General features: G+C 38.6%; 1 protein-coding gene across 2 annotated transcripts in view; it reads right to left on the bottom strand.

Annotated features, from left to right (window-relative positions):
* PPP2R5E (protein phosphatase 2 regulatory subunit B'epsilon) overlaps positions 1-25,260 on the bottom strand; it is a 70,728-nt gene that overhangs the window by 18,637 nt on the left and 26,831 nt on the right. For both annotated transcript variants that reach the window (XM_015631365.3, XM_015631366.3), the window contains exons 3-4: positions 11,879-12,075; positions 873-974 (exon numbers count right to left, since the gene is read on the bottom strand). In XM_015631365.3, coding sequence (XP_015486851.1) covers positions 873-974; positions 11,879-12,075 — 299 coding nt within the window. The remainder of the gene's footprint in view (positions 1-872; positions 975-11,878; positions 12,076-25,260) is intronic.

Below are 25,260 nucleotides of genomic sequence, written 5' to 3'. Positions count from 1 at the left end.
AAGAGCTTCTTAATAAAGTGTGATCTGAATCTCTCTTGGTCCGATCACTGTGTATCTGACCATGTAAAAAAGTCACTCTCCCTTGTTTTTCTCCTAAGCTCCCTTTCAAGTACTGGAAGGCTGAAAGAGGTTTCCCTGGAGCCTTCTCTTCTCCAGAGATGAGAAACCCCAGCTCTCTCAGTCTGCACTCACAGGACAGGTGCTCCAGCCCCTCTGATTGATCATCTTTGCACCCTCCTCTCTGGACCCACTCCAACAGGTGCACAATTCTCTTGTGCTATTAACTCCAGACTTGGATGCAGTGTTACTCCACATGGGGGTCTCAAAATCCTTTGTTTTGACAACCGAAATTCAGAGGAAGGGATGCTACTAAGTGAGTTTGAATCCTGCTACAACCATCTGAGAGCAAACCTTGACTCAAGGAGAGGAAGGAGGACTAAGATAGGGATGCAGCTGCTTATTCATTTTTTGATCAGCTGCTAACACCTGTGCACTTTTGTACAAATATTAACCACCCTCAATAAAGCAAAACTGCTAGTAGTGTCATCCTCACAATGCTCTTGCTGAAGTTGTTGAAAAACACTTGTGCATCAAAGCAGTTGGGAAAGCAAAATAATTTTTAAATCAATGAAGGAAAACAGGACTATGAGGGACACCATCAATGTAATTTTGAAAGGAAGCTTTAACATTTTGCAAGTGTCACAAAGTTCTCTCCCATCTCTGTAGGTACTGTACTAGAGTCATAAACAGTATTAATAAATGTTAGTGTCTCACAGACTAGTTCTGATTCACAGGTTAAAAAAAAAGCTGAGGAAATTATTAGATACACTAAGCAATGACAATAATTTCTTCTGAGGTAAACAATCAAAAACCTGTAAGTGCGGCCACGATGCCTCCAAGGTGGGCTCATCTTCTTCTGGATCAAATTCATTGCTGTCACTAGGCGGGAGAGTTCTGAAGATATTGCAAGATACCTGAAAAGGCAAAGAAAGGAGGATGAGATCCACTCTTCAAATAGGTAATAGATCCTCCATCACTTAAACACCATTTCTTTTTCCTGCTGTCTGACAAGGATCTTTAGCAACAGCTAACAGGGCTAAGGAACTTGTCACTTTACAAACCTGCCACCAGCTTTGGCTTTTCTCCTTTTCCTCTGATATCTCAGCATTACCCAGTCTGCCACCACGTTCCAGAGGAGCCCACCAACACGGAATTCCCAATCCTGATGGACATCAATGGCAGCCAGGACTACTTAAGAGTTGTAGGAAATACTGTCAACTCGTATTTGTAAGTGTTGTCATACAGCACTTGGTTATTTTTGTCTGTACAGAGAAACATTAATGATTAAGGTCTCATCTGTCAGCACTTGTTAGGAGTTGCCAGTGCTACTCACACATTAAATGCCTGGACACCTCATGCCAAATACAGAACTTGGTACTAAATGAAAGCAAATAATAGTATTTGCTCGACAGTTAGCCTACATTTTATTTCATGGCTGGCTCGCTTTGCTAATCTTATTTAGAGGTACTTTGGTGAGACTGCCTGGCTTTGTGAGGTTCATGCTATCAGCAAAGACTGAGCCAGAGAGCTTTCCTGGGTTAATTAGAGTGCTGAATGGAGTGCACAGCTTATTATGCAGCAAATCTGATAAACTGCAAACATGCTATAGGGCCTCTCTGCACTTGGAAGGTGATGATGTGCCTTTCTTGGGCTCTGCTCCTGCGCATTTGACCCATCTCTAAGCTGGTTAATCAAACAGCTGGGAAAAGCAGCATGTTATCCCCTAATCTACACATGACCCCTTCATAGTAGTTCAGACAAACTAAGCTATTTAAGACACAAAACTAGTATGTTCTTCAGCATCCTTGTTTATTTTTCCAGCTATTTTGCTCCTGTAAATATTTTAGTCTGTAAGACATGTTTTCAGTATGTTGGCAACTTAGTGAGAAAAGGCACTTTAAAACCAACAGTTTAAATACAATCCAAATACTGATAAAACCTGATTTAAATGGGGTGAAGCTTCAGAATTTGCAAGACAAACAGAACAGATTCAGGCACTGCATAAACGGAAAGATGAAAGAGGTAAGTGCAGGAAAGCACACGTGGTGCACCCGAGTGAGGGATGTTCACTGAACACAAAAGAGTGAGCAAGGCAAACCAGTGAGCACAGAAAACAAGAGGCCACACTGGTTTGTGCTGGGACTTGTCCCTTCCTGCCACAAGAGGGTGTGTGCCACTGCAGTTCCAGTCCTGCAGGCTCTACAGGAGCCCCACTCTGTAAAGCTCAGCACTGCTGTCAGCCTGGAGAGCCACAGCACTTACTCCAGCCTGTGCTGATGGGGACTGAACTCCTCCTGCCCGGTACCCACACCAGCCCAGAGACTGCCAGCACTCATTAGAAAATCTTTTTCTCCTTCCTCCAGCCTCTTCTCCAACTCATTCACTTCTCTCAGAAGCCCCCTCACAAAGAGACATTTCTAATCTCATGAGGGGTCCAATAACTATTCCAAGAATAAATACACATGTTATAGTTTGTCTTTCCTCAAGGATTCCTGAAGCTCCTCCTTCTACTGTCCCTGATATGAAAATGCAGGGAGAGGAGGAGAGTCATCAGAATTAGCAAGACAGAGTTTCTATGGTGGAACACAGAAGAGAGTAGACAGTCCAAAGAATTCCCAAGTAAAAAGTGGGAAATGTACCTTGAATCCAAATATCTGGGATTCTAAAACACTTACTCAAGCATTTTTTGTTGCTGCTTCACAGTCAAAAATCCCAGCTCTCTCAGGATTTGGATCAAAATAAGAAACTAAGAAAACCAAAGGCAGCTTTTTTTTTTTTTTCTCCCCCCTTTTCTGCTTTAAATTTCATTTGAAACAAGACAGAAAATTTTCTGCAAATTTAACTATACATGTATTATTAAAACTTGTACCTACAGATCACTCATCAGCTGTTTTGTTTAGAAACTGGAACAAATACTGAATTATGGCACAAGCAAAACCTGCAAGGGAAAGTACATACTTTCAGAATGAAAAGCTAAACAAAGACAAATTCCTGTAAGACTAAAATTAAGACAAACCAAGCTTCAAGCATTTAGTGCCAGGGCCTTACCAGCATGACAGAAGTATGAGAGGTTCAGAAACAATTAATTAAGTGCCAGCACTGACACCTGGATCTTGAGCTTGGGACAAAATTCATATTAATTTCTGAAGAGTGCCTATTTAAAAATGCCAGTCTCAAGGCAACTCAAAAGCAGGTATTTTTGCATAAGAAAATTAACGTGCAGGAGTAAATGCAATGCAAGCTAGAATATGGTCCTAGTGTGCAGTTTGCTGTCTTTAATTTTCTGTTTTGCATTAGGAGTAAAGATAAGCTATGTGGAGCCAAAATGCAGATACTCTCCTGAGGAGAACAGACAGAACAGGTTATCTTTAAGTGATTTCCCCAGGTTACCATAACTTTAGGAGATAACGTGTGCCATTACAGTTACATTAATCACCACAACACAGCTCAGTAGCTCATTTACATGCAGTGTCAATTTATAGCATGCTTATCTAAATCAGTAGCCTCTGGGTGGTTAATGTTTATAAGCCTCTAAGGGAGAACTGAAGGCAACAAGTCCTTCCATGCATGAACTGCCCAGCTGTAAGTTTGAGACCCTGACAGCCACCACACTAAAACAGGAACGCACTACATCGGATCTGGAAAGACTTTTTCTCAGATAGGCATAAGGCAGCTATTTAGTATTTATCCCTGAGCCCAAGCAGCATGCCAAAATTCCTTCAGCTGGATAGCTGAATCATTTCTCTCCTGACCTCTCTTGGATCATCAAGCCAGAGGACATCCCTGCCAGCCTGCATACACAATCCCCAGTGATTCCTCTCCCAAAGCCAACACAAATGACTATGGATCAATACTGACTTCCGTCTGCCACCGATTAGGAATGCCTCCAAGCCCAGATGATATTTTTGGAAGGCAAACCAGAATTCTAATATTCTAGAAAGTTGTATCAAGACAGATGTCCCCTCTCTGTCCTCAAAAACACCTGCAACCCTCTTCCCCATGGCTGTACCTTTCAGAAGCACACACCAAACTGGTGTACAAAGCCCACCACAGCTCCTCCACCACGCAGAATCTGAACACCCAAGTGCCAGAAACCAACTTAACAAGCACTTAAAGCTACCCATTGGCACTGAATCGAAAACATCCAAGATCAAACTGGAAATGCTGAAATGACAGATTTCTAGACTGGAGATGTACAGAGAGCTCTGTGTCAGTCAGGCACAACTCGCAGAATCACAGAGTGGATTGGGTTGGAGGAGACCTTAAAGGTAATATCATTCCAACCCCCTGCCATGGGCAGGGATGCCACCCACTAGAGCAGGCTGCTCCAAGCTCCATCCAGCCTGGCTTTGCAGGGATAGAGCAATCACAACTTCTCTGGGCAACCTGTGCCAGTGCTTCACTTGCCCTCTTAATAAAGAATTTCTTATTAAGACCTAATCTAATATCTAACATCCAACCAGAAGCAAGACAAAAATTCTCCCAAGCAATTACAAGTCAATGTCAATTCGTTAAAAACAAACAAGACAGGGAAGGCTGCTCTGTAGCCCCCCAGAGAGTGAGCTGCAATTTCTGAACAGATCTAATGGCTGGTACCTGGCAATGCAGAACTACAAAATTATGAATATATAGAGGTAAAAGCATCAAGCTTCAAGAAAGCTTTATCACATCTATATTTGAAATAACTTTAAGAAAATAAGGTAGTAAGAGGCTCAAGTCTGAAGTCAAAATTCATGTTTTGAAAAGTCCTCTCTTTGCCCCTCACTGGAGTGCTATAAAAGTGACAACGCTGTAACAGAAACACTTCACAAATTGAATTGCAGCTAAGCACTTCTACTCTGTGTGCTTGAAACAAAGATTTTTATCAGTAATAGTTTTCCTGAATGAAAGCTAAAATGAAAACAAACATACACACTGCAAAGTTTAATATATTCTCTATATAAAACCAGGGTAAGTGGATACCCATTTAGCTTACAGGGAACACCTGTTCTTCAATTAAAAATATGTGGAATCATCCAAATAAACCCCATGTACATATAAAATTGAAACCCAGTATCTCTGCTTAGAATGTTTAAACTGCTGTGCATAATAACAACATAGAGAAGCAATAAAATGTAATTAAGTCATAACACAAAGCCATGCTAACCTGGAGACAACACTGGTCCCTGGAAAAAACACTGGACTTGTCCTTCTGAAACAAACTGCATATCTGGAGTTTTTTAATACTGTTTACAGATTTACATATTCTAGAGCCTGAAGCAACTACTGCAGTCATTCAGCTATAATCTCTCTATAAAACCTGCTGAATTGTTCCCAGAAGTTTGACTAAAGAACATCTTACAAAATGTAGTATCTAATTTTATCTTTAACGATTATAAACTGTTCCACCAGTTCTCCTTTCCTAAAGTTTCACTACTAATTTAACTGCAGCACTGCTTCTGATCTTAAGGTTGAATCTGCCTGATACCCTCTTAGTTCTTGTTAAACCACCAGATCTCTTTTACACCTGTATATATATTTGCATATGCAGTATGTGTCTATCTATAGATAGGTATTTTTATATAGACATGACAACTCTCAACCTCTGTGTCATTAAATGGAAAAACAAAGCTCCTAAACCCAAGCAGTTGTTGGTTTCTCTGTTTGTTTTTAATCCTGTGATTATTTTTGCTTCCTTCCTTTGACCTCCCACCTGTGCACAAGTGCACTGGGGTATATATAAAAAGCCAGACCATCTCTCTCTTTTTTCCTGCATGTTGTCGTATTAATTTATCGACATTCACTTCTTTGAACAGTGCAGTGTACCAGAAATTCATATTAAGATACTCATGATAAGCAAGCCACAAAGCTCAGGTTCTTTTCTGCACCACTGCTTGCCTGAATACAGTCTTTCAGGGCTTAATATTATGTGCCTTCTTTTGCCCAGCAGCATTACTTTTGACTTGGCTGCATCAAAATGAACTACATTGGATTGTGAACACAGTCAACAATCCAGATCACAGGCTGGGGGGAAATTCTTCTCATTTTCCCTTGACCTTTAAGTCTTCTAAAAATTCAATCAATAACCTGCAAGAATTTAGCTCTGGATCAGGGCTCCTAAACTTGTTAGCTTACCATCACCCACTTCAGCTTCCATCCATACAGATGAGGAAGCAGCAAACCTGAGATCCTTGGGCAATGCTTCTCTTGACAGAACTACAACAAGACTTTGTAGGACAAAACAGCTGGTGCTCAGGTACAATATCCACATCACATATGTTTATCTTGCACTTAAAGCAGTAGCTATAATCCTGCGTGGATGCTTTGCCCCCCCACCAAAAAAAAAACCAAAACCAAAACAAAACAATTAATAAACCCTGAAACTTCTCACAGAACCACAGAACAGTTTGGGTTGGAAGGGACCTTACAGGTCATCTACTTCCAATCCACCCTGCCCAGGCAGAGACACTTTCCACTATCCCAGGCTGCTCCAAGCCCCATCCAACCTGGCCTTCAACACTTCCAGGGATGGGGCAGCCACAGCTGCTCTGGGTAACCTGTGCCAGTGGCTCACCAAGCTAACAATCAAGAATTCCATCCTAACACATAATCTGTCCCTGTCCCCTTCCAAATTCAAGCCATTACCTTTTGCCCTCCCCTTCCAATTTAAAGACAGTACCCCTTGTTCTAATCTTGCTCACTCTAACAAGAATCAAGGTGGATTACAACACTCTGGATCTGAATTAGAAGTGTTAGCCCAGACCCCAGCCCAGGCAGCAGCCCTGGGTACAGCCTTCTCCCTGCTGGAAACTGGAGCTCTGCAATTCCACTCCAGTTCACCTAGACCCAAAGCTATATCTGGGTACCCTACCAGTAACCCCATTCATCAATATCTCCCTGTACCTAAGTTTTCAGATGCTTCAATGGAAGAATTATTTATTTAATTTGTGCCCAGGTAATTCTACAATACAGTCTGAAAAATCACACTAGTAGCTCAAACCTTGGACAAATTAAAACACAGTACCAGCAGAAAGAGCCTCTCACCTCTAGAGCAGGCAGGAGATTAAGGGAAAGCTTGCCAATGCATGAACTTGAACTCTAGACAGCATTACAAAACTCATGCTGTCCTGGACTACAAACTAAAGAACAAAACATACAATTCAAAACTCAGGAAAACAATCCCTCAGAAGAAGATTAACACTGTGCTTGTCTGTAGACAAAATGCTTTAAAGGTACTTAAGAAGATGACACAGCCAAAATAGGGTGTGGGGATGTAAAGGTCCTTTGAGTAAAAAAATAAATATAGCTCACATGCTTCTTGGAAAAAGAAAGTGCTTTTCCAGTTTATTTCTCTGCTTTAGAGCTAGTCACTGAACTGTTATGCAGATAAAGGCTGACAGATGCAAGGTCTATGTAACCAACCACGGGAATAACGGACACGGTAAATGTAATTACAGACTGTCCAGAAAAATTATTAGGGACAACTGCTGCAAGAGGAGCTGCCTCCAACTGGTTTTTTTGAGAGGAGTACAGAACATCAGAGCCTCTTCTTTTAATAAGCACTGTATGTTTAATATGAGCTAGGTGTATAAAGAATGGGAATAACAAAAACATCTAACAAAAGTATTTGGAAATAATGCATAAAAGAAATCAGAGTTAGATTCTTTTCTTGCTTCTACAAAACGATAACCCTCCCATTAAAGAAAGAAGAACAGAATTTAAAATATGGTGTGATTTTTATGTGGTTTTTTAGCAGTAAGATGCTTGCTCCATTATGGCTGCAGCTACAAGACAATTTTTAATTAAAAAACATTGGGGGGGGGGGGGTGTCAAAGGATATGGCATTTTCCTTCCAGCATTTCAGGTAGATTCAAAATCTGTCCTACTTCCACTGAGTCATGTTCAAGATTAATTCCTAATATTTTACACAATTCATGAACTTACATAAAATCCCATTAGAAAGGGTTATGATTTGTCAATTCTTTTGAGAGTGTATGATTTTATTTATTTCCCTTAAACTAAAAATAACATTCACTATTATATTTTGAAATCCAATACAAGAAGCCACAGGAACATATATACACACAGGGTTTTTGTTATATCAAAAAAGTAAGGCTGAATATAGGTGGACCTGCAGAAAAATCTCTATCCAAGAACATTTTAATACAGAAACTCTGAAGATGTCATACTTAGTCATAAGACACAGCTAAAGCTATAGAAAATATAAAAACCATAATGCCTATAAAGTCTAACAGCTAGAACACTTCCTAAAAATAGGTTCCTCAACATGCTAAAAAAATCATAGCTTAGCAAGATATTCTTTATGTTTAATGGGTCTGTCACAAACAAACTCCTGAACAGACTCTGCCCTCACATCTGTTGAGGCAAACCTGAAGTAAAAACGAATGCAATCTCTCTATATTTATGTCAGTAGAAAAAAAGAGGCGGGGGGGGGGGGAAAAAACAAACCCAAACCAGAATCTGACCTTTAAAATGCATTTTTTTGTGTTTTTTCTGGGTATTGATTTAACCAAGTGTCTTTCCCTGTGTTGCTTAACACAGCTTCTACACCACATGACATCTCCTATGATGTTTCACTTTGGCTGTAGAGAAATTACAGTCTTATTTTACTCAATTTGCCATTATAGAAAAGATAAAGATGACAATGGGAAGCCAGAGGCATTTCAGCACTTAGAAAAGAGAACAAAGTATCACTATTCCATTCTGAAAGATGTATCTGAAGAGAGTTTCATTAGCCATCTCCTGTAGGCTGGCAAACACACAGTGATGTTGCGTAAACCTCAGGGCCTGGGTATACAATTTCTAAAAAAGCAAGTAGGAGAGCTGAAAGGTTGCTCACCAACAGAGATTCATCCAGACTCCTCAGTTTAACAGCTTGGCAATTTTTTTGTCCATTCTTTAAATTAAATGGATCAGTTTCCTCAATCTATGTCTTAACATCCATAAAACACAAACAGCTCTAGCACATACACCCTTAAGGATACCACAGATAATAACAAACATTTATTTCAGTCAACTACCACTACTTAATCTACCAGTAAAAATCAGCATCATTAGTTTAGGCCTCCACGTTTTGCTCAGACAGGAATAAATTTTAGATTAAGTGCCCAATTATTGGCTCATAAAGGCTTATTACTGGCATTTCCTTCTTAGCAGAGTGTGGCTTAATTGGCAAAGCCATTTTTCCTAAGACTTGCCTAATTCTAAACAATGTCATCTGCCCTTCTGAACAACACATCAAACTGCAGGGGAAGCATGCTGAGCAATGCCCTCCTGAATAAATCTGTTCAGCTCATGGCCATTAACACAAATCCCAATTGCTCTCCCCATCAACTGATATTGATGACATGGATAAGGCCTCTGCAACTTGCTCTGGTGGTCATTAGGAGATTCTGGTTTATTTCATTTTTTTGAAAAACAAATAACATACCAGACACTGTTTCAAGCTAAAGAGAGCAGTTTAAGGAAGCAGATTTGCACACAGGTTGACAAACAGCCAAGTGGTTTCACATTTAGCTATATACAACATCATATCACATGCTCAAGAGAAGAAGATGAAAACATGTGATATTACAAGCATGGATAAAGCTTTTAATGGCATAAATTTCAATGGTCGGCACGAAAAACATCCACAAGTTATCTGCCTACCACATATGACTTTTTCAAATCCTTATATATTAAAAGCAATTAAAAATCTCAGCTCTTCTGAAGAATTCTACTTGGCAACCTTTTCCTAGCCTAGTATGTCTAGAGCCAAACACCTTTTGGGTCACTAACAGAGATTGTTAACATACTTACACCTTATAAAACCTAAAAACAAAAAAAGTCTCTTTGCTTATTAAGCAAAGCCTGGTTCAGCACCACAAATGCAAAGTAGAAGAAAGCAGGATGAAGGAAAGGCATGATGCAATGAAAGGAACAGATTTCTATCAAAAAGGATCTAAGGTGAAATTGAAATTTCATAAGCACCATTAGTAAATATCTATGAAATCTACTGGAAATATTCAGGCCGTATCCTTACTTCCAGTAACTCCTCCATATCGTAGATACAGACTGTATTTAAGAAAATAATTCAAAGCCACACATTTCAAGTTCTCTAGGAAATACATCATTTCCTTAAGTTAAAAACTGTTGTGTGAATCAAATGCAAGTGACTGCAGGGACAGTAGGACATGATAACAAATGGGTCTTACAAGTCTTCCACAGTTAAAGATAGTATCATTTCATAGATTATTATTTATGATTCAAATCAAACTTTATAAACAATTACAAATCAAATTCTTCTTGTTTCTTGGGGCCCAAGCTAAGGCAACACTAACTTGGAGAGTTTTTATTCAAGAGATGCTGCTGCAGTAAACTATAACCAAAGTCAACGCAAGAATACAACCGCAGTAACACAAATGCTAAAAAAATTATCAAATCCTCTGAGGAGATGAGTTTGGAGGCATCTGCTACACACAGAAGAAGTCACCCATTTTATTGAAGTTATCTGTGCATCACCATCCTTTCTATGCAAAGGTTGTGATATACTTTGTTCAGTGCAAGGGGTACACATTAGATTAAACTAACATTTGCAAACCATTTAGATACTACAGTGCAACACCAGCAGAACTGAGAAAAAATAAAAGTCATTCTGTATTCTGCCTGGTATTTGAATAATGTGTGAGTTCACATACTGAAGAAATAACACAGCATGCAGTTCATTCACAAGACTGGTCCAGTGCAGAAGGGGGAGAGAGAGGGTGAGGGAGAAGGGGAAGAATCTGATCTCATAATCATAGGCTTTCTGACAATGCAAACACATGAAGAAGCCGTATTAAGATTTTTTTTCATACACCCTTAATTATGTTTCTTTTTTTCCCTTCAGGATTAACTGCTTGATGTTTCTGTCAAAATTTACAGCTATTTTTAAGTATTACAAACAAGCAAAGCAACACAGCATGTATCTGTGTGTCAGAAAAGGAATGAGAAGCATACCCAATGCAGTGCAAAAACTATTCATGTTTTTCTTCTTACAGCACATACCCAGAGGATGCTACAATCACAGAGTACCATTAGGAAACCAACATAACCAAATCTGTATTTAATTAATTGCTTCCTCATTTAACAGGTTATTAGGGTTCTGTACAGTAGCACAGAACAAACATTTTAAAGCAGTGATCGATTTTGCCAGTTGTAATGATCATTCTTCACCATGCAGGATCTAATACCATTTCCATTTTTACACTGAAAACACTATTATTTAACAATTTATATATATAAGGTATGGCTTTGTTGTTGATTAATCTTGCTCACTCTAACAGCACCTGCAATGAATCCATATAATCGTACCAGGCCATTCTTACAACAATCCTATACAACGTTTTTAGCATTTATTATTTTAAAATTATTATCCATGCATACTTTAAGCTATCTCTGCCTAAAGCAGACACCCAAGAGTTTGAAGAAAGTTCAAAGAAAGATAAGAAACTTGCAAATATTATTCCATTATTCACTGGGGAGGAGAGGGAAGGTAGACTGGAGGAAATACGAGGGTCTCTGATTTTATGGTTGCTGGCTTTCTTCATTAGGAAACAATCCATGTTTCCTTTCATACCTATGTGACACTGTAATAACCATAATCTACTTGACTTTAATTAAAAATATATAAAAGTTAATATTTTTGTCTTTGGAGAATTATCCCCAAGTAATGTCTATTAGCAAATACAAGCCAAAGGCATCATTTAATCCACCTACTCCAGGGTTCAATTTCGCCCACAGTGTATAACTGAAATTGCAAGTGGATTTAAAAAGAGACCATGAGAAAGAAAGAACTCACCATTCTAACTACTTCAGGGTAAGTCTGCTCTGTCAAACAGCCTCTGCTTATTGTAATGTAGTCCACCAGTTCATTAAGAGTGGAGCGCTTGTATTCTTTCATTTTAAGGTCTGAAAGCGTGTCCATGAAGTCAAAAATGACACAGCACTGTTGAAGTTTCTTTAGGAACAGTTCAGGCTGCTCTGAAGATGGAACGTCTATGAAACAAGAAAGGAAATCTTTGTGAGTCTGGCATCTTATTATACAAAACAGGACTTCTTTTTGAAGATCAATTTCAAAGGAAAGCAGTATTCATACAATTCTTGTTAAACAGAGCTCAGATTAACAAATTAAGCATTTACAGGAACTGTATTGCTATTGTGTGTTTGAGATCTTGAACGTACTGCAGAAGGAATTTAATCATCAACTGCTATTAGGAAAATAAAGTTCACCAAGAAAGTCCAGGCTGAAGTAGAGAATGGAAACACACCAGCATTCAAGACTTAATTTTACACTAAACAACTACTTTGACTGGAGGCTGGTATTTACCATCGTTAACTTAAACTCCAAAGAAGGATGAAAGAACTGTCAAACACATCAAGCTTGATTAATTTGTATTTCTAAAAACACTGCGTCATTTATAAGCCTGTATGAATATACATGAACACATATATATATGAATACACAGCAAGACCAAAATTCCACAAACAAGTTTTGAGTATCAATCATTACCCCCACGTTGACACTTTCCATAGCAAAATCAATTTCACTGAAATACAGTGAGGATTTTTTTGCTGTACTATGAACACATAAAATGCATCAATAGGAACATTTTCACAAAAAATAGTATGTGCTTGACCAATAAAGTAAGCAGAACTCATTACTTTTACTCTGTTTACTTAATTCTCAGCAAATTAAAAAAACTTAATACAATAATAAAAGGAATGTCAGCTTCTTAGTTGCTGGTTACTTTACAAATGCATCAAAATAATACAGAGATGGCTTAATTTAACCAATGTCCATGTACACAAGAGGATAGCAACAGCAGAAAGTTGCAGAAATGAAACCCACATTTTTACGCTAAAGGTCTGTCCTCAGTCTAGGCAGCACTTCACTTTCTTTGAGCTACCTGGTTTTATTTAAGGCACCAATGCCTGCCTCAGCATCAAATCCATTGGGTGACCTTCCTGATCTCACTTTAAAAAAGCTTTAATAGAATTTATGTTTATTTCTTAAAACCTGGACTTCTAAAAGGCCAATCTAAGATGAAACTTCTCATTGCTGACACAAGAATAAGTCATAGTAAGGAATACTTGGCAAATGCTGGGAGGTGTTAGTAATTGTATGGTAGTTTTAAGACTTAAGACATGAATCTGTTTTGCTTAAACAGAGTGCTTCAATTTAATTAAAACCAGTGCTAAAACACTAAAAAAAATAAACATGGATTGCAGTGCAAATAAAGATGCAACGGTTTGTTCGACTGTTTTTTGTTTCTGTTTACAGCACTGAAGTGGTGACAGGATTCAGCAGGGAATCTACATGGAAGAAGAATCATCCACAAACACCTCTAGAATACTGGAGATGCCCCAAGCAGGCACCCTAAAGCCATTCTGCTGGCCAGCTCTCTCTCACACATTCAAACACCTCAGAGGAGGCAGAGCTGAAACCTAAGATGAGCCAAGGAGACAGAGAAACTCGTTAGCCTTCACCCACAACAAAAAAAGACCATTTCTACACACCACCTTTCTAAGGTTACAGCCCTGCAGGACATAAAGGGCCTGGGGAAGCAGAGTTCTGTGACTGCTCTCTTGACTACCTGCCTTCAAATAATAGAGAGAAGAATGGACTTCAGAGTTCACTGTTATTAACAAGCAGGCAACAGTTAAATGATGAAAAATTGCTTCCAAAGACAGCCTTATATACAGGCTGAAAGAAAGGGGAAAAAATAAGAAATAAAAAATGTGCAATTGGTTACTTTTCAAAAGCTTTATTTTTAAAATTTACACTCTTTCTTCTTTATTACACCTGTAATCCACCACAGACCTTGAAAATATTTAAAAGGTATCAATACAATCTATGTTGTTACCATAATGGGGTTTTGGTTGCACTGTTCTACATGACTTTTACATGTAAAAGGACATGAAACAAGGACATTACAGTTAAAGAAAAACAGGCTGAAATCAAGTGGGAATCCATTAGGATACAATTCAGCACAAGTTAAAACCAGACTCATATATATGACTCAAGATTACACTCATTTTAAGCAAGGTTCGTATTAAATAAAAATTTTAAAACTACTAAACCATTAAAATAAGTCATAAAAGTTTGTTTTCTTTTTCTTTCTCCAGTTAAGTATCTGGAGGTGTGGGAACAAAACAAAAAATATAATTACATTCTTCTTAAGAAAAACCACTCTAAAACCCTCCATGAAATTCATGCCAGTCTGACTACGTCAACAGGCCTTATGAACCATAGGGGAAGCTAAGAAGAACCAAACCACAGCCAACCAAAAAACCTACAAACAAACAACAAAAAAACCTCAAAGCCCCACAGAATAAAACCCCACAAACCAATTGTTCTGGTCGTATCTGCTTTCCTTTATTAGGCAAGTTGCCACTCACACTAGGGAATACAACCCTAAGCTGTTTCACTCAATGATTTTTCTCAATGTTCCTGGGAATTTGGGATGCCTTGGGGACAGGGTAACACCTAATGCCAGGGGGTTTTTTGTACTTGGAAACAGGGAGAGTATATGAGAGTAAATATACTTGAAAAATTATTGTCCTAACACAAGAAAAGGGTGGTGCAAATTAATAAAATCAGTATCCCATGTTCCCAGCTTTCCCACACAGACCATGGCATTAGCTGGTTTGAGATTTTGGGGTGGGGGGTTCTTTTGCTGGTATTTGGGGCACATAGCTACAGACCCCACAGCAGAACTCCTGAACTTCTTAATGCAGCAACTTGGAATGAAACACACAGTTCCCTAGAGATGTTCACAGTTGGCTGATGAAAAACAGCAAACCCTTTTCTTCTCAGCAGATACACCTTTCAATGAATTTTACTCCCATGCTAACACACAGCCAAACATTTAGGTCCCAAAATTTAATAACCTGCAATATTACCATCGTATCCACTTGCACATGAAAGAACAGAAAATTGAGCAACTGCTCTAATAAATCTGTGTAAATACACATAATACTTTAATAACCTACAAAATAAAATCAAAGTGACTCTATTAAGTGGCATGTGTGATTTATGTCAAATGCACAGAGGAGTATACATTTATTAAAACCAAAATTTAAAGCAAGATAAATTTCTGTCTGGATGACTGTGAGAACTCTCCTCATTTTCAGGTCTTTGCTACAATTTAATTTTCAGGCTTGTCAGTTTTTTCTTTAGCCATTTAAAACTGTACAGAGCTTTTGAAATACAGTGAGTATTCAAAGGAAATCGGCTTAGCGAAAGCATGCACTAGTACATCTGAATGCTGATTATCAAGACAGAATCAGAGCTTTAAAGTCAAGTTTTTATAAAGTTATCAGAAAAAACTGACAGAAAGTGCTATAATTTATTTTTTTTTACACATGGACCAGCACTTTTTACTGCAAGGGCTGAAATACCAAGTCTAAAATGGCTAAAGCAATGCTGTTTCTCTCATAATAGCCTTTTCCCAAAATAATCCTAATCCAACCAGCCCATCCCTTCTCATCAGTCTCTGCCTTCTGCATTCTTTTATCAAGTAAAGACATAAAAATGCAATAGCACACTTTTATTGCAAATCTCTAACATCAATAAAAACATATTAACGTTTATACTACATTCATGTTTTAATTAAAGTAATTTACAAGGAACTCATTTTGAATTGTAGGAAACCAACTATGCACCAGAGAAACTGCATCCAGGGAAGTGAGCTCTGGCTCTCCTCTCCCTGGTAAGAGAACAACCAGGAAGGGGGAGGACCTGGATCAGTTCCCTGATCCACTCCTGCCTGTAGTTTTGCAATGAAGGATACAAGGCTGGGAAGTGAAGAAGTGAAGATACAGTGAAGGACTGAGCTGCTCAAAGCAGCATGGCAACTGTGAGCAAAAGCCAAGGGATTGCAGACACAGAGCAATACAGGGCCCAAAATCAGAATAAAACATAACAAAATATGCACATTACGTATGAGGTTTTAAGCAGAACTAGAGTATGCTCACCCATGCTACCCTTCACCCACATATGCACTATCAGAACATTTATGAATCATTAAAATAAAAATGCTCTCAGAATAACTATTGCTTCCACTATATACATTACTGGTATTCACTAGCTTGAAGGTGACATTTGCATAGAGAATTAGCATCATCATCTTGTATGATAGTAAAAGCAAACACCACATTAAACACAAAAAATAAAAACACTTACTAAAACCAAAATAAGTCCAAAATGGGGAAGAGAGACTAAAAGTAACATTTTGATTACCATTAATTTGAAGAACTTCCTTATAATGTCTCAACATCTGAGAACTCTGCATTCACTCCACCTCTGAGATTGTTTCCTCTTTCAATTTAGTTGCAAAATTTCAACTTTCCCTTTTGCTTAATTACAGCAAAATAATTCCTCAACTCTTCTTCAATTTTTGTATCTACCAGTGTACTAATTAAACCCAGCACAATTCTTTCTCTACTTAAGTAAAATCTCCTTGTGACAAAAAAAATCTCCCAAACACCAAACTGTTCCTGCTTTGCTGCCACTCACCAAATCACACTGAATATAAGCAAATACTGCATCAAGGACTTAACTGCACAAAGAGGGCACTGGTGCATAAAACTCTGCTACAGCTAACCTTCACAAATCACTGAAGATTTTATTCTGGAAAAAGTTAGCTTTCTAGTTTTCATTCCAATAAAACTGGCAAATTTGAATTCGAAAGTCTTTTGGTTTTCTTTGCAAAGCTGACTTCAAGAGAAGGTCTAGCAACACCCAGCTCAGAGCTTTCCCTAAGGTACAGTCCTGAAATATGGAACAACCACATTTCTATAGGTCATTTTTCACAGCAGAATATTGGTCTTAACATTCCAAAAAGTACTAATGTTTGTTCTCTTTTTCTTACGCAAACATTTCTTGAGAAAAATAATCACCACCCTGATTGCATTGATTTAATTTTCCTAACTGCCTGTCAATATTATGAACGCTTTGTCAAGTCAGTAATCATTCATTTAGAAGAGGTGGTTTTCTCAAAGCTGTTTTCCCAACCCATTCTCTAGACTTAATAATTATACAGGCAGGGCAGCAGTTAGGCACTGTGTTCCAAATATGTAAAATCTAACCAGTACAATTATTCACACAGCAATAAATATAGTGGGACAAGCTCAAGCTGACTTTCCTGAGTAAACACACTCAGAAAGAAAAAGCACTTTACCATACCATTTCCAGCACATTCAAACTGTGTGACTAGAAATGCAACACAGTTGCAGAATTCACCAATTTCCTCATAAACAGCATCTATTCAAATAATCTGTCACAAAATTGAGAATTATTTCCCTGGACATACATTTGCCCCTACTCAAACTGAGCAAATTCTCACCAAGTGGGAGTCTCTGGGTAGGTCCACAGGGCTTCTGGATCCACAAATCCCTCCACTGCTTATAACACTCCCCAGTCATTTCACACATATTCAAGAACCATTTACTGGGGTGGATATTCTAAACTCAGTGTTGATCTAACATATCATTTAAGTGCCTTGAGTGCAGATGGGGCAGCATTACAAACAGCACTGGGTACTCCTTAATAGATGTATTCTCAGTCACATAAACTGCCCAAATTTTGTAATGTAGATGTATTAATCAAAGTTCTGCTTTTACTTACATATGTGGTACCTCAAGTTTAATCCCCTGAATAATACATGGATGAAAGGCTACAAATTGACAATGAAAAGAATTTAATAAACCATATTTTAAAAAATTATACTTTTACACTTTATGAAGTTTCAGTTGTATCTTTTGCCTATTCCCACAGCAGGCATGGTGCAGGCAATAATTTAAGTCTCTTCATTTTCATACAGCTCAATCCAGAGCCACTGCAAAATTTCAAGGAGAAGACTCCTTTGGGCTACGGTTTGTTAACCTGTGACCAACACTTGTTCATTCTCACCAATGATGTGTGTGCTGTGAACATCTTTCAACCTGGAAGTGAACCAAGACCACAAGCCTGGTTGTCAGAGCTATTTATGAGCCATAACAAAATATTATTCCATGAATACTCGCTGCAAAAGCTCTGTATTAGTGCAAATTGGCATTGATGATGTGCACCCTCAAGTGAGCAGAGAGACTCCAAGGGATTCTAGGTTTTAGAAGTTTGGGTGCTCTCACTCATCACTGACCTACACAAGGAATCTGTTATGAAACAGATCAAACATCTCAGATAATGATATGTAATCAAGGAAATACATGGTGGATAGTGAGAATTCCTGAGCAATTGATGGAAGACAAGACTGCCAGGGTATTTTGGTACACCAACTGCTGTCCCACAGAAATAGAGACTCAAGATATTTGGCCTATATAGCATCCCTTATGCTTGGACTGATAATCACCACTCAGCTGAACCATGTCTCTTCAAAATCAAGCAGCAATACCTTCATGTTTAGGTAAACTGACAACATTTTCAACATTTTCCCATTAGTTCTTCAAGAACTGGGATGAGTTTAATGAAATAATTCCAAGACAGTCAAAGTTTACCTATTCTACCTGCAAGTCCATTCAAGCCAAAAATTATCCAGGTCAAAGAAGGTGAAAGAGAAGGTAGGGAAAATTATTTAAATGACAAGATTTCAGAGCAGAATTAATGGAAAAGGAGCAAGTAGGTGAGCGTACCAAAAAATTTCAGCAGAGATGGAAGAACGGCAAAGAGGCTGTGAATATTATGAGGAGGGTAGACAGAAGGAAGTTAAAGGCAGGGAAACAAACATAAATTATTAAAAGACCATGAGAGAGAGAATGAGGTAGAGCAGGAGACAAGGAAGATGGAGGAAAAAATGTTTGGACTAGAGTATTTTAAAAGAAAAAAAGTAGTAGCTCAAAGTGTTTAAGTAAAACAAGAATGAAGGAGTCAGAGGTTAGGGGCTAGATCTGATTAAGCACCCACATATCTGGAGATTCTTGACACTCTGACATCTTTAATATATCCAATTACATTACTTAGGGTGAGTTTGCCTAGACATCAAATTAACACTTATATTTAAGCCCCAGGCTGATCAAAGGTTTTACAGGTTGCTTTAGCTCTCTCCCCCCAGCTTTTACTAATATTTCAAAAACAATTATTAGTGATTTTTTTTTTTTTTTCAAGGGAAGAAGGCTGGCAAAAATACACATAAATATTATTTCAATTCCTTAAATTGAACACATGGCATAAAGTCCCAAAAGAAGACAAAAATACTTTGCTGAAATACTGAGAGTTACTGCTGCCAGTTTCCCGGACTGACTCAACTTTCTTTTATATTGGCTCAGAAAGATCATGCCAGTTGTTTTAAGTAGGTTTTTACTGAATTGCACTTTCAAAGTACAAGCTACCCTTCACTCAACCAAAGTCACTGAACAGTCACAATGTCTGTCCTGCCACTTGAAAACACTGAACTGAGGAAGTGAAGAAATTACCAGGATACCTCTGCCACACACTTTCTGCCTAAATACCATCAAGCACTGATGACATATGAAACACTTAATTGTCACTTTTCAAAGTCTTCTCCAAGAAAGGGGAACAAAAAGCAATGGATTGTAAATGTTCTTTATTATAAGAAAAAAACACGAAAAAAATCCCCACTGTTTGTTTTCCAAATTCTACCTGTATATAAACATAAACATTTTTCCCCTTGGTTTTTTGTTTTTCACGGATGGTTTATTGCTTCTGTTTTTTTTCTGACACTAACCTTTTAATTTAGCCAGATGTATAAAGAAAATCCCAAACCTGGGAGACAACACTAAAACACAGTACAATCAACTCATGCTTTGCAACTCCCAGAGCTGTTACAACATTCTCAGTGTAAGAATCAAGACATCCACAAACTCAGATCTCCCAAATTTTAGCATCGTGCCCTGTTACAAACACAAGACTGACTCTACATGGGAAATCCTTGCAGTTGGGTTTCATGAGGCTCTGGGATTAGTCACTAAGTGTTACTCCTTACACCTCTGCTCAGTTCTAGCTGGTAATGCCTCCAGTGCAGAGCCCTCCAGCTCCTTTCATCCCTTACCAGGAGGAGCAGCACACCGGAATTAAAGTCAGGTTTTCCTGTAGATATTTGAATAGCAAAAGCTTCAGGTAGAGCAAATGCAAAGTAAGCTGAACCTACCTACGTGCTCAGCTCCTCTACCCTAAATCACATCCCAAAGACCAGAGGCAGGAACACCATGTAAGCAAAGCCAGCTCATTTTCCCAGGGATTTTTCAAAACACCCAATATACTGCAAAGCTGCACAATGGTAGCTTCATGCTCCATGGAAATTGCCCTACTGCTGTCCCCCTTTCCTTTAAAATCTCTAATAGTTCTTCAAGGTGTTTTTGGTGTATTTTTAATTGCCTAGCTGGTCTCTAGGACCCTGCTATCTCCCATCCATTCTCAAGTTCTTAGTGGAGCACCCAAAACACCAATAGAGACATCAAGTCTCAGCTCCTTACTTCAACTTGGTCATGCTATGTTCAAATCTCTTTTATCTGGTACTTGTTTTCTGTTAATTTTAGAGAGAATGATGGATTACATTGTAGCTTCAGCTTTGTTTTGCTACAATGTGCACAATTTTTTTTTATTGCACATTAATGGCAATATTAATGGCAAGACAAACCATATAATGAATGGGACATTATTTCCAGTTTTCTTAGATGGCAAAAATATTAAAAATGTTTACAACTTCCAGGACACTATGAAACACCTTTGCAAAAACCCCATGATGGCCTCCTGACCTAAGACAGAAGAATCCTTAAGAGGATTATTGTCTTTTGTTTGGTAAGATTCTTACCAGATCACAATTTTTTTTTCTGCATGACATGAGAGCCTGTAATGATCATTAAATATAAGAACACAAACACGTCACAGCAACCTGACAGTTACCTTCCACCCTAAATGCAGTCACAAGGCAGTCCAGGATTTGCATTGCAATTCATTTCTTCAGTGCATTAAGTACATAATGAAATAATGATAAAATTATATCTCTGTACGTGCTTCCTGTAAGAATGCAAAAATTGTATCTTGCTTAGTAAGTGCTCTGAAACTGCCATCTGTCCAAATAAAATATGCAATATTCATTTTGCTTCAACTACAGAGCTGCTCTATGAAATTTTTAAAGAAATGCCCAGACACTTGCAAAAAGCCTGAACCAAGAGCACAGGAAACCCAACTGGTAACTCTTATCCAACCAGGCTCAGAGCAAGTGCCAGAATTGCTATTTTGCTTGATACTGACCCACTAATTTATCCCAGAAGTCACAGGAATACTTCATTCTTGAGTGAAACAAATAATTATGTGAAAACTGTTCTACATACATAACCCACTGTCTAAGAGCTCAGGCTTATATTTTAAAATATTCACATTTATTAGCTTAAATAATATACCTACATATAAAATATACATTTCTTTAGCCCTGTTTATACATTGAGAAGAGTTTAATTGAACCCTGAAAACATGATTTCCATTCCCTTCTCATCTGGCAGTATAAATTTAGTCAGCAACATATTCTACTTTATGCTAATTTACCACAATAGTCTCCCAGCATTTTCCAGTAAGTGCTACGCAATCCAACTGTTTGCTCTCTCCTTCCCTCCACAGAAAGGAGGACAATGTGTGTAACAGAGTAAGGATTTTATGGAACTACACATCGTTCAGATACTATGTTTGTTTAAGAAAAAAAAACCCCAGTATTTAGTAAATATACCCCAAAGTTACGACAAAAGATGGAGAAACAAGCTGAGAATTCACTCAGAAGTCCCCAAAGGGACACAGCGAAAGCTCAACCTCATACATTCTTACTCTTATCTCCTCTTTCCTGTATAAGCTCCAGCATAACACAACAACAAAATCATGGGGTTCGGCCTTCATTATTCCTTTAGTTTTTTTTTTTAAATTCTAGTTTCAGCCCAGTGAGATATCCAAGATGAGAATCAACACCTCAAGCTGGATTCCACGTTATGCCAAAAGCAAGCTGGTGTTGCAGGGGATGCTCCATCTGCAGCAGCAATCCCTTGGGGACACCAGCCACTGTGTTTCCTGAGCACGAGATCATAATCCCTGCTACATCCCAGCCACAGAAAGCACAGGAAAACATGAAGGTACGGCCTGGTTTGCACACTGGGATAACAGCTCCTGGCCAGCTCAGAAACTCAAAAGCATTACTCAGAAGATGCCATGTGAGGACTCTGCAGCCACAAACAATCCCTGTGGTTTCCTGGTCAGAAAGGCGGTTCCCACCCCACCCCTGGTCCCGCTGCACGCCCTGCACAGGCGTTCCGTGCTCGGGCTGCACCGCCACTCGCCAGCCTCGCACTCTGTTGTTCAACACCTTGTGACAGTATCTCAAATCAGCCAAGCTGTTAGCTAAGGGAACACCCTTCTTCATACTGCCAAGCCCAGTACATATGTCTAAATGACAGAAAATAAATATATAAATCTACTTTATTTTGCTTTTGCGGTTGCTGTAGAGCTCTCTCACATTCCCTGGTGCACAGAAGCACGTTGCCATTCTATACCGCTCCTGCAGCAACTTTTTGATCTTCAGATTATTCAGGATCTGGAACAACTCCGCAATAGAAGGGAAAAACATGACATTTATATAATACTCGTCTATAACCTGTCAAGTTAATATGTGCTGTGCTGGGTATTTTATGTTATTATGTATTATCATTACATATGTCTATGTAAAAATAACAGCTATTCCTTTAGAAATAGGATCTTGTCCATCACAGAACGGCTCAGCTCAATTTCAAAGCAATGTAAATGAGAAACTCATTTACTAGTAATTATCCACCTTTAGAGTCTATTGCTCTGTTATACCAAAACCAGGTATTTTTGCTTAAACTTGCAAAATTGACTGACATAGCATACAAGGCCACTTATCTCTCTTTTGAACAGGAACTTTTTATTTTGCTTCTTGAACCCTAAATGAGGTAGGCATTTTATCTCTCTAGCATGGTTCTAGAGATCAAAGACCTAATTTCAGATAATTTATAATTGTCTAAAGAACAACCATTATCATAACCTCGCACTAGCATAACGTACATGGACTTTTTTTTCAGAAGATCTTTACTTCTGACCTCTTCAAAAACACTGAAGAAAATACTGGAGGGTTTTTTAGGCGGAACATTATCTACCTGCTTGTGCACAAATCCATTATAGGAGGTTTTGTCCCTCAGCAATGCTGTCTGCTTCTGGACAGACAAATATATCTGATGATCACTGGGCCTTGGCACCTGAATTTCTCTAGAAGTTACTTAGACCGTCTGCAATATCACTATCAGTCTACAACAGCATATTGCTGTTAAAAATAAATACTTGACCCGTAATAAATTTAAAGTTCTGTATTAAGTTCTCAAGAACAAGTCTGAGAAAATGAGAAACTTTACAGACAAGATAATGTTATGAAAGCAACATAACCAAAGGTATAGCTCTGCTGGGCTTTGAGTCACTTTACAAAGCCTTCTTAGTTTAGACTGTTACAAATATTAACCAGACATAACAGTTTAGGCATTAAATATAATTAAATCATTTCCTCTGCGGTTACCAAACAATACCCTCCATCACCAACTGCTACCCTCTCTACCTCTTCCGAGCTGCTCATTAGTTAAGCTGCTTCTCTGTTGAAGATGATAAACTGAAATTAGATTTCCAACAATATTTATCCCCAGCTGTGCTGTGGTCACAAACCTCATCTTGAAGGTAGCACCCTGGCCAAACTGAAGTCAAGGAGTGTTACTCTGGTTCATTGCAACTGCGATTACACCTTTGCTCTAATTGACAGAAAGCTCATTGCTCTTTACTAAAGGAAAAAGGAAGAACAATCATATCAGTAAAAAATTAATGGAGGAAAACTCAGCAGGAAAAGTGTGTGATCTGCAGGTTTATACAAATACAGTTAACTCTAAAAGTGAGGTGATCTAAAAACACTACTGGTGAATTAGCATAGCATTCTAAAAGCATTTTTATAGAGCCTTTGCAGGTAAAGAACAGCAAACATGCTTTTTATCTGTCCAAAGGAATACACAGATCACACCTTCCCTGGCTTTCCCATATTTTTCAGAATGCAGCCAGCTCATTATTAGACCACTAGTAAGAAGTCTAACTTACATACATCCTTTGTATTTAAATATAGGACTTCAGGTGCATCCCTCATGCCTTCTCTTTCTTTCACAAAGTATCAAATTCACTAATACATTATTAAATTCCGAGTGAAGCGAGCCATTCACAATAAAATTGAGCATTTTAAGTAATTGCCTCCACTGGACTGAGGTTTATCAGACGAAGGCAGACAGCATCCTAGGTTCTCTTTACACTCAGGCTGAAGCAGTGGACACATATACAGATGGTCCTTTCCCAATCCAATAGCTAACACACAGCCAAAGTAGGTCAGTGGGCAACAAAAGAGTTTTTAACTATACTAAGCCAGAAGCTTCAGTATCCTATGAAAAAAACAGAGAAGGACCATTGAAGCAGTCGTGGTCCCGGGACTATGTTGTAACTGTAAAGGCTAGAAAGCAAAATCCCAGCCCATCCAGTTCTCCTCCCTGTACCCAACATGGTACTTAATTATTTAGTCTCAGAGATGCCAGCAGTAGTCAACTAATTGCCTTCAAGCAAATCAACTGAAGCATCACTCGTGTGTGACTTATTCCTGCCTCTGACAGAGGCATTAATGTATCAATCCCAAACATAAGAGCTAACAATCTAGCGAGCTCTACACCCACACCTCTGGTTCCTGTCATTTTCAGAGGATGCTACAGCTTGTTTCATTTCCATATCAATGCCAGCCTTATGCTCTTGTCAAATGGGAGTAAGTGCCCAGCTCAGGAATTCCTCTGGCAGCAGAGGCCTGTTGGTTTGAGGGTCTAGCTTGGTATTGCTTTTTGCCATTCCTCTGGGCTGCTCCTACCTTTGCCTGTTCATGGAATTTCTCACAGTCTGTACTACTCCTGTAACATTCCTTTCTGAAGGGTGCCTCTTTCTCTTGTTTCTCTCAGTCTACAGCTGAAGACCTCCTCCAAGCCAGCCCCCAGCTTCTCCAAATGCCATCTATTTTTACCTAGGCGCTGCCGTCTCATCCGGATGCTGCTAATTGGCCCCTTAGTCACAACTGGAAAAGTAACCTGGCTGAGTAACTCTTTCTGGGCTGCTACATTGAGGAATCTCTATGTCTCACATTCATTCACACAAGGAAGCTTCCA

The sequence above is a fragment of the Parus major genome, chromosome 5 (genome assembly GCF_001522545.3).
Source record: "Parus major isolate Abel chromosome 5, Parus_major1.1, whole genome shotgun sequence".
Taxonomy (NCBI): domain Eukaryota; kingdom Metazoa; phylum Chordata; class Aves; order Passeriformes; family Paridae; genus Parus; species Parus major.
The sequence above is the reverse complement of the archived record's forward strand: the minus strand, read 5'-3'. Positions and strand labels throughout refer to the sequence as shown.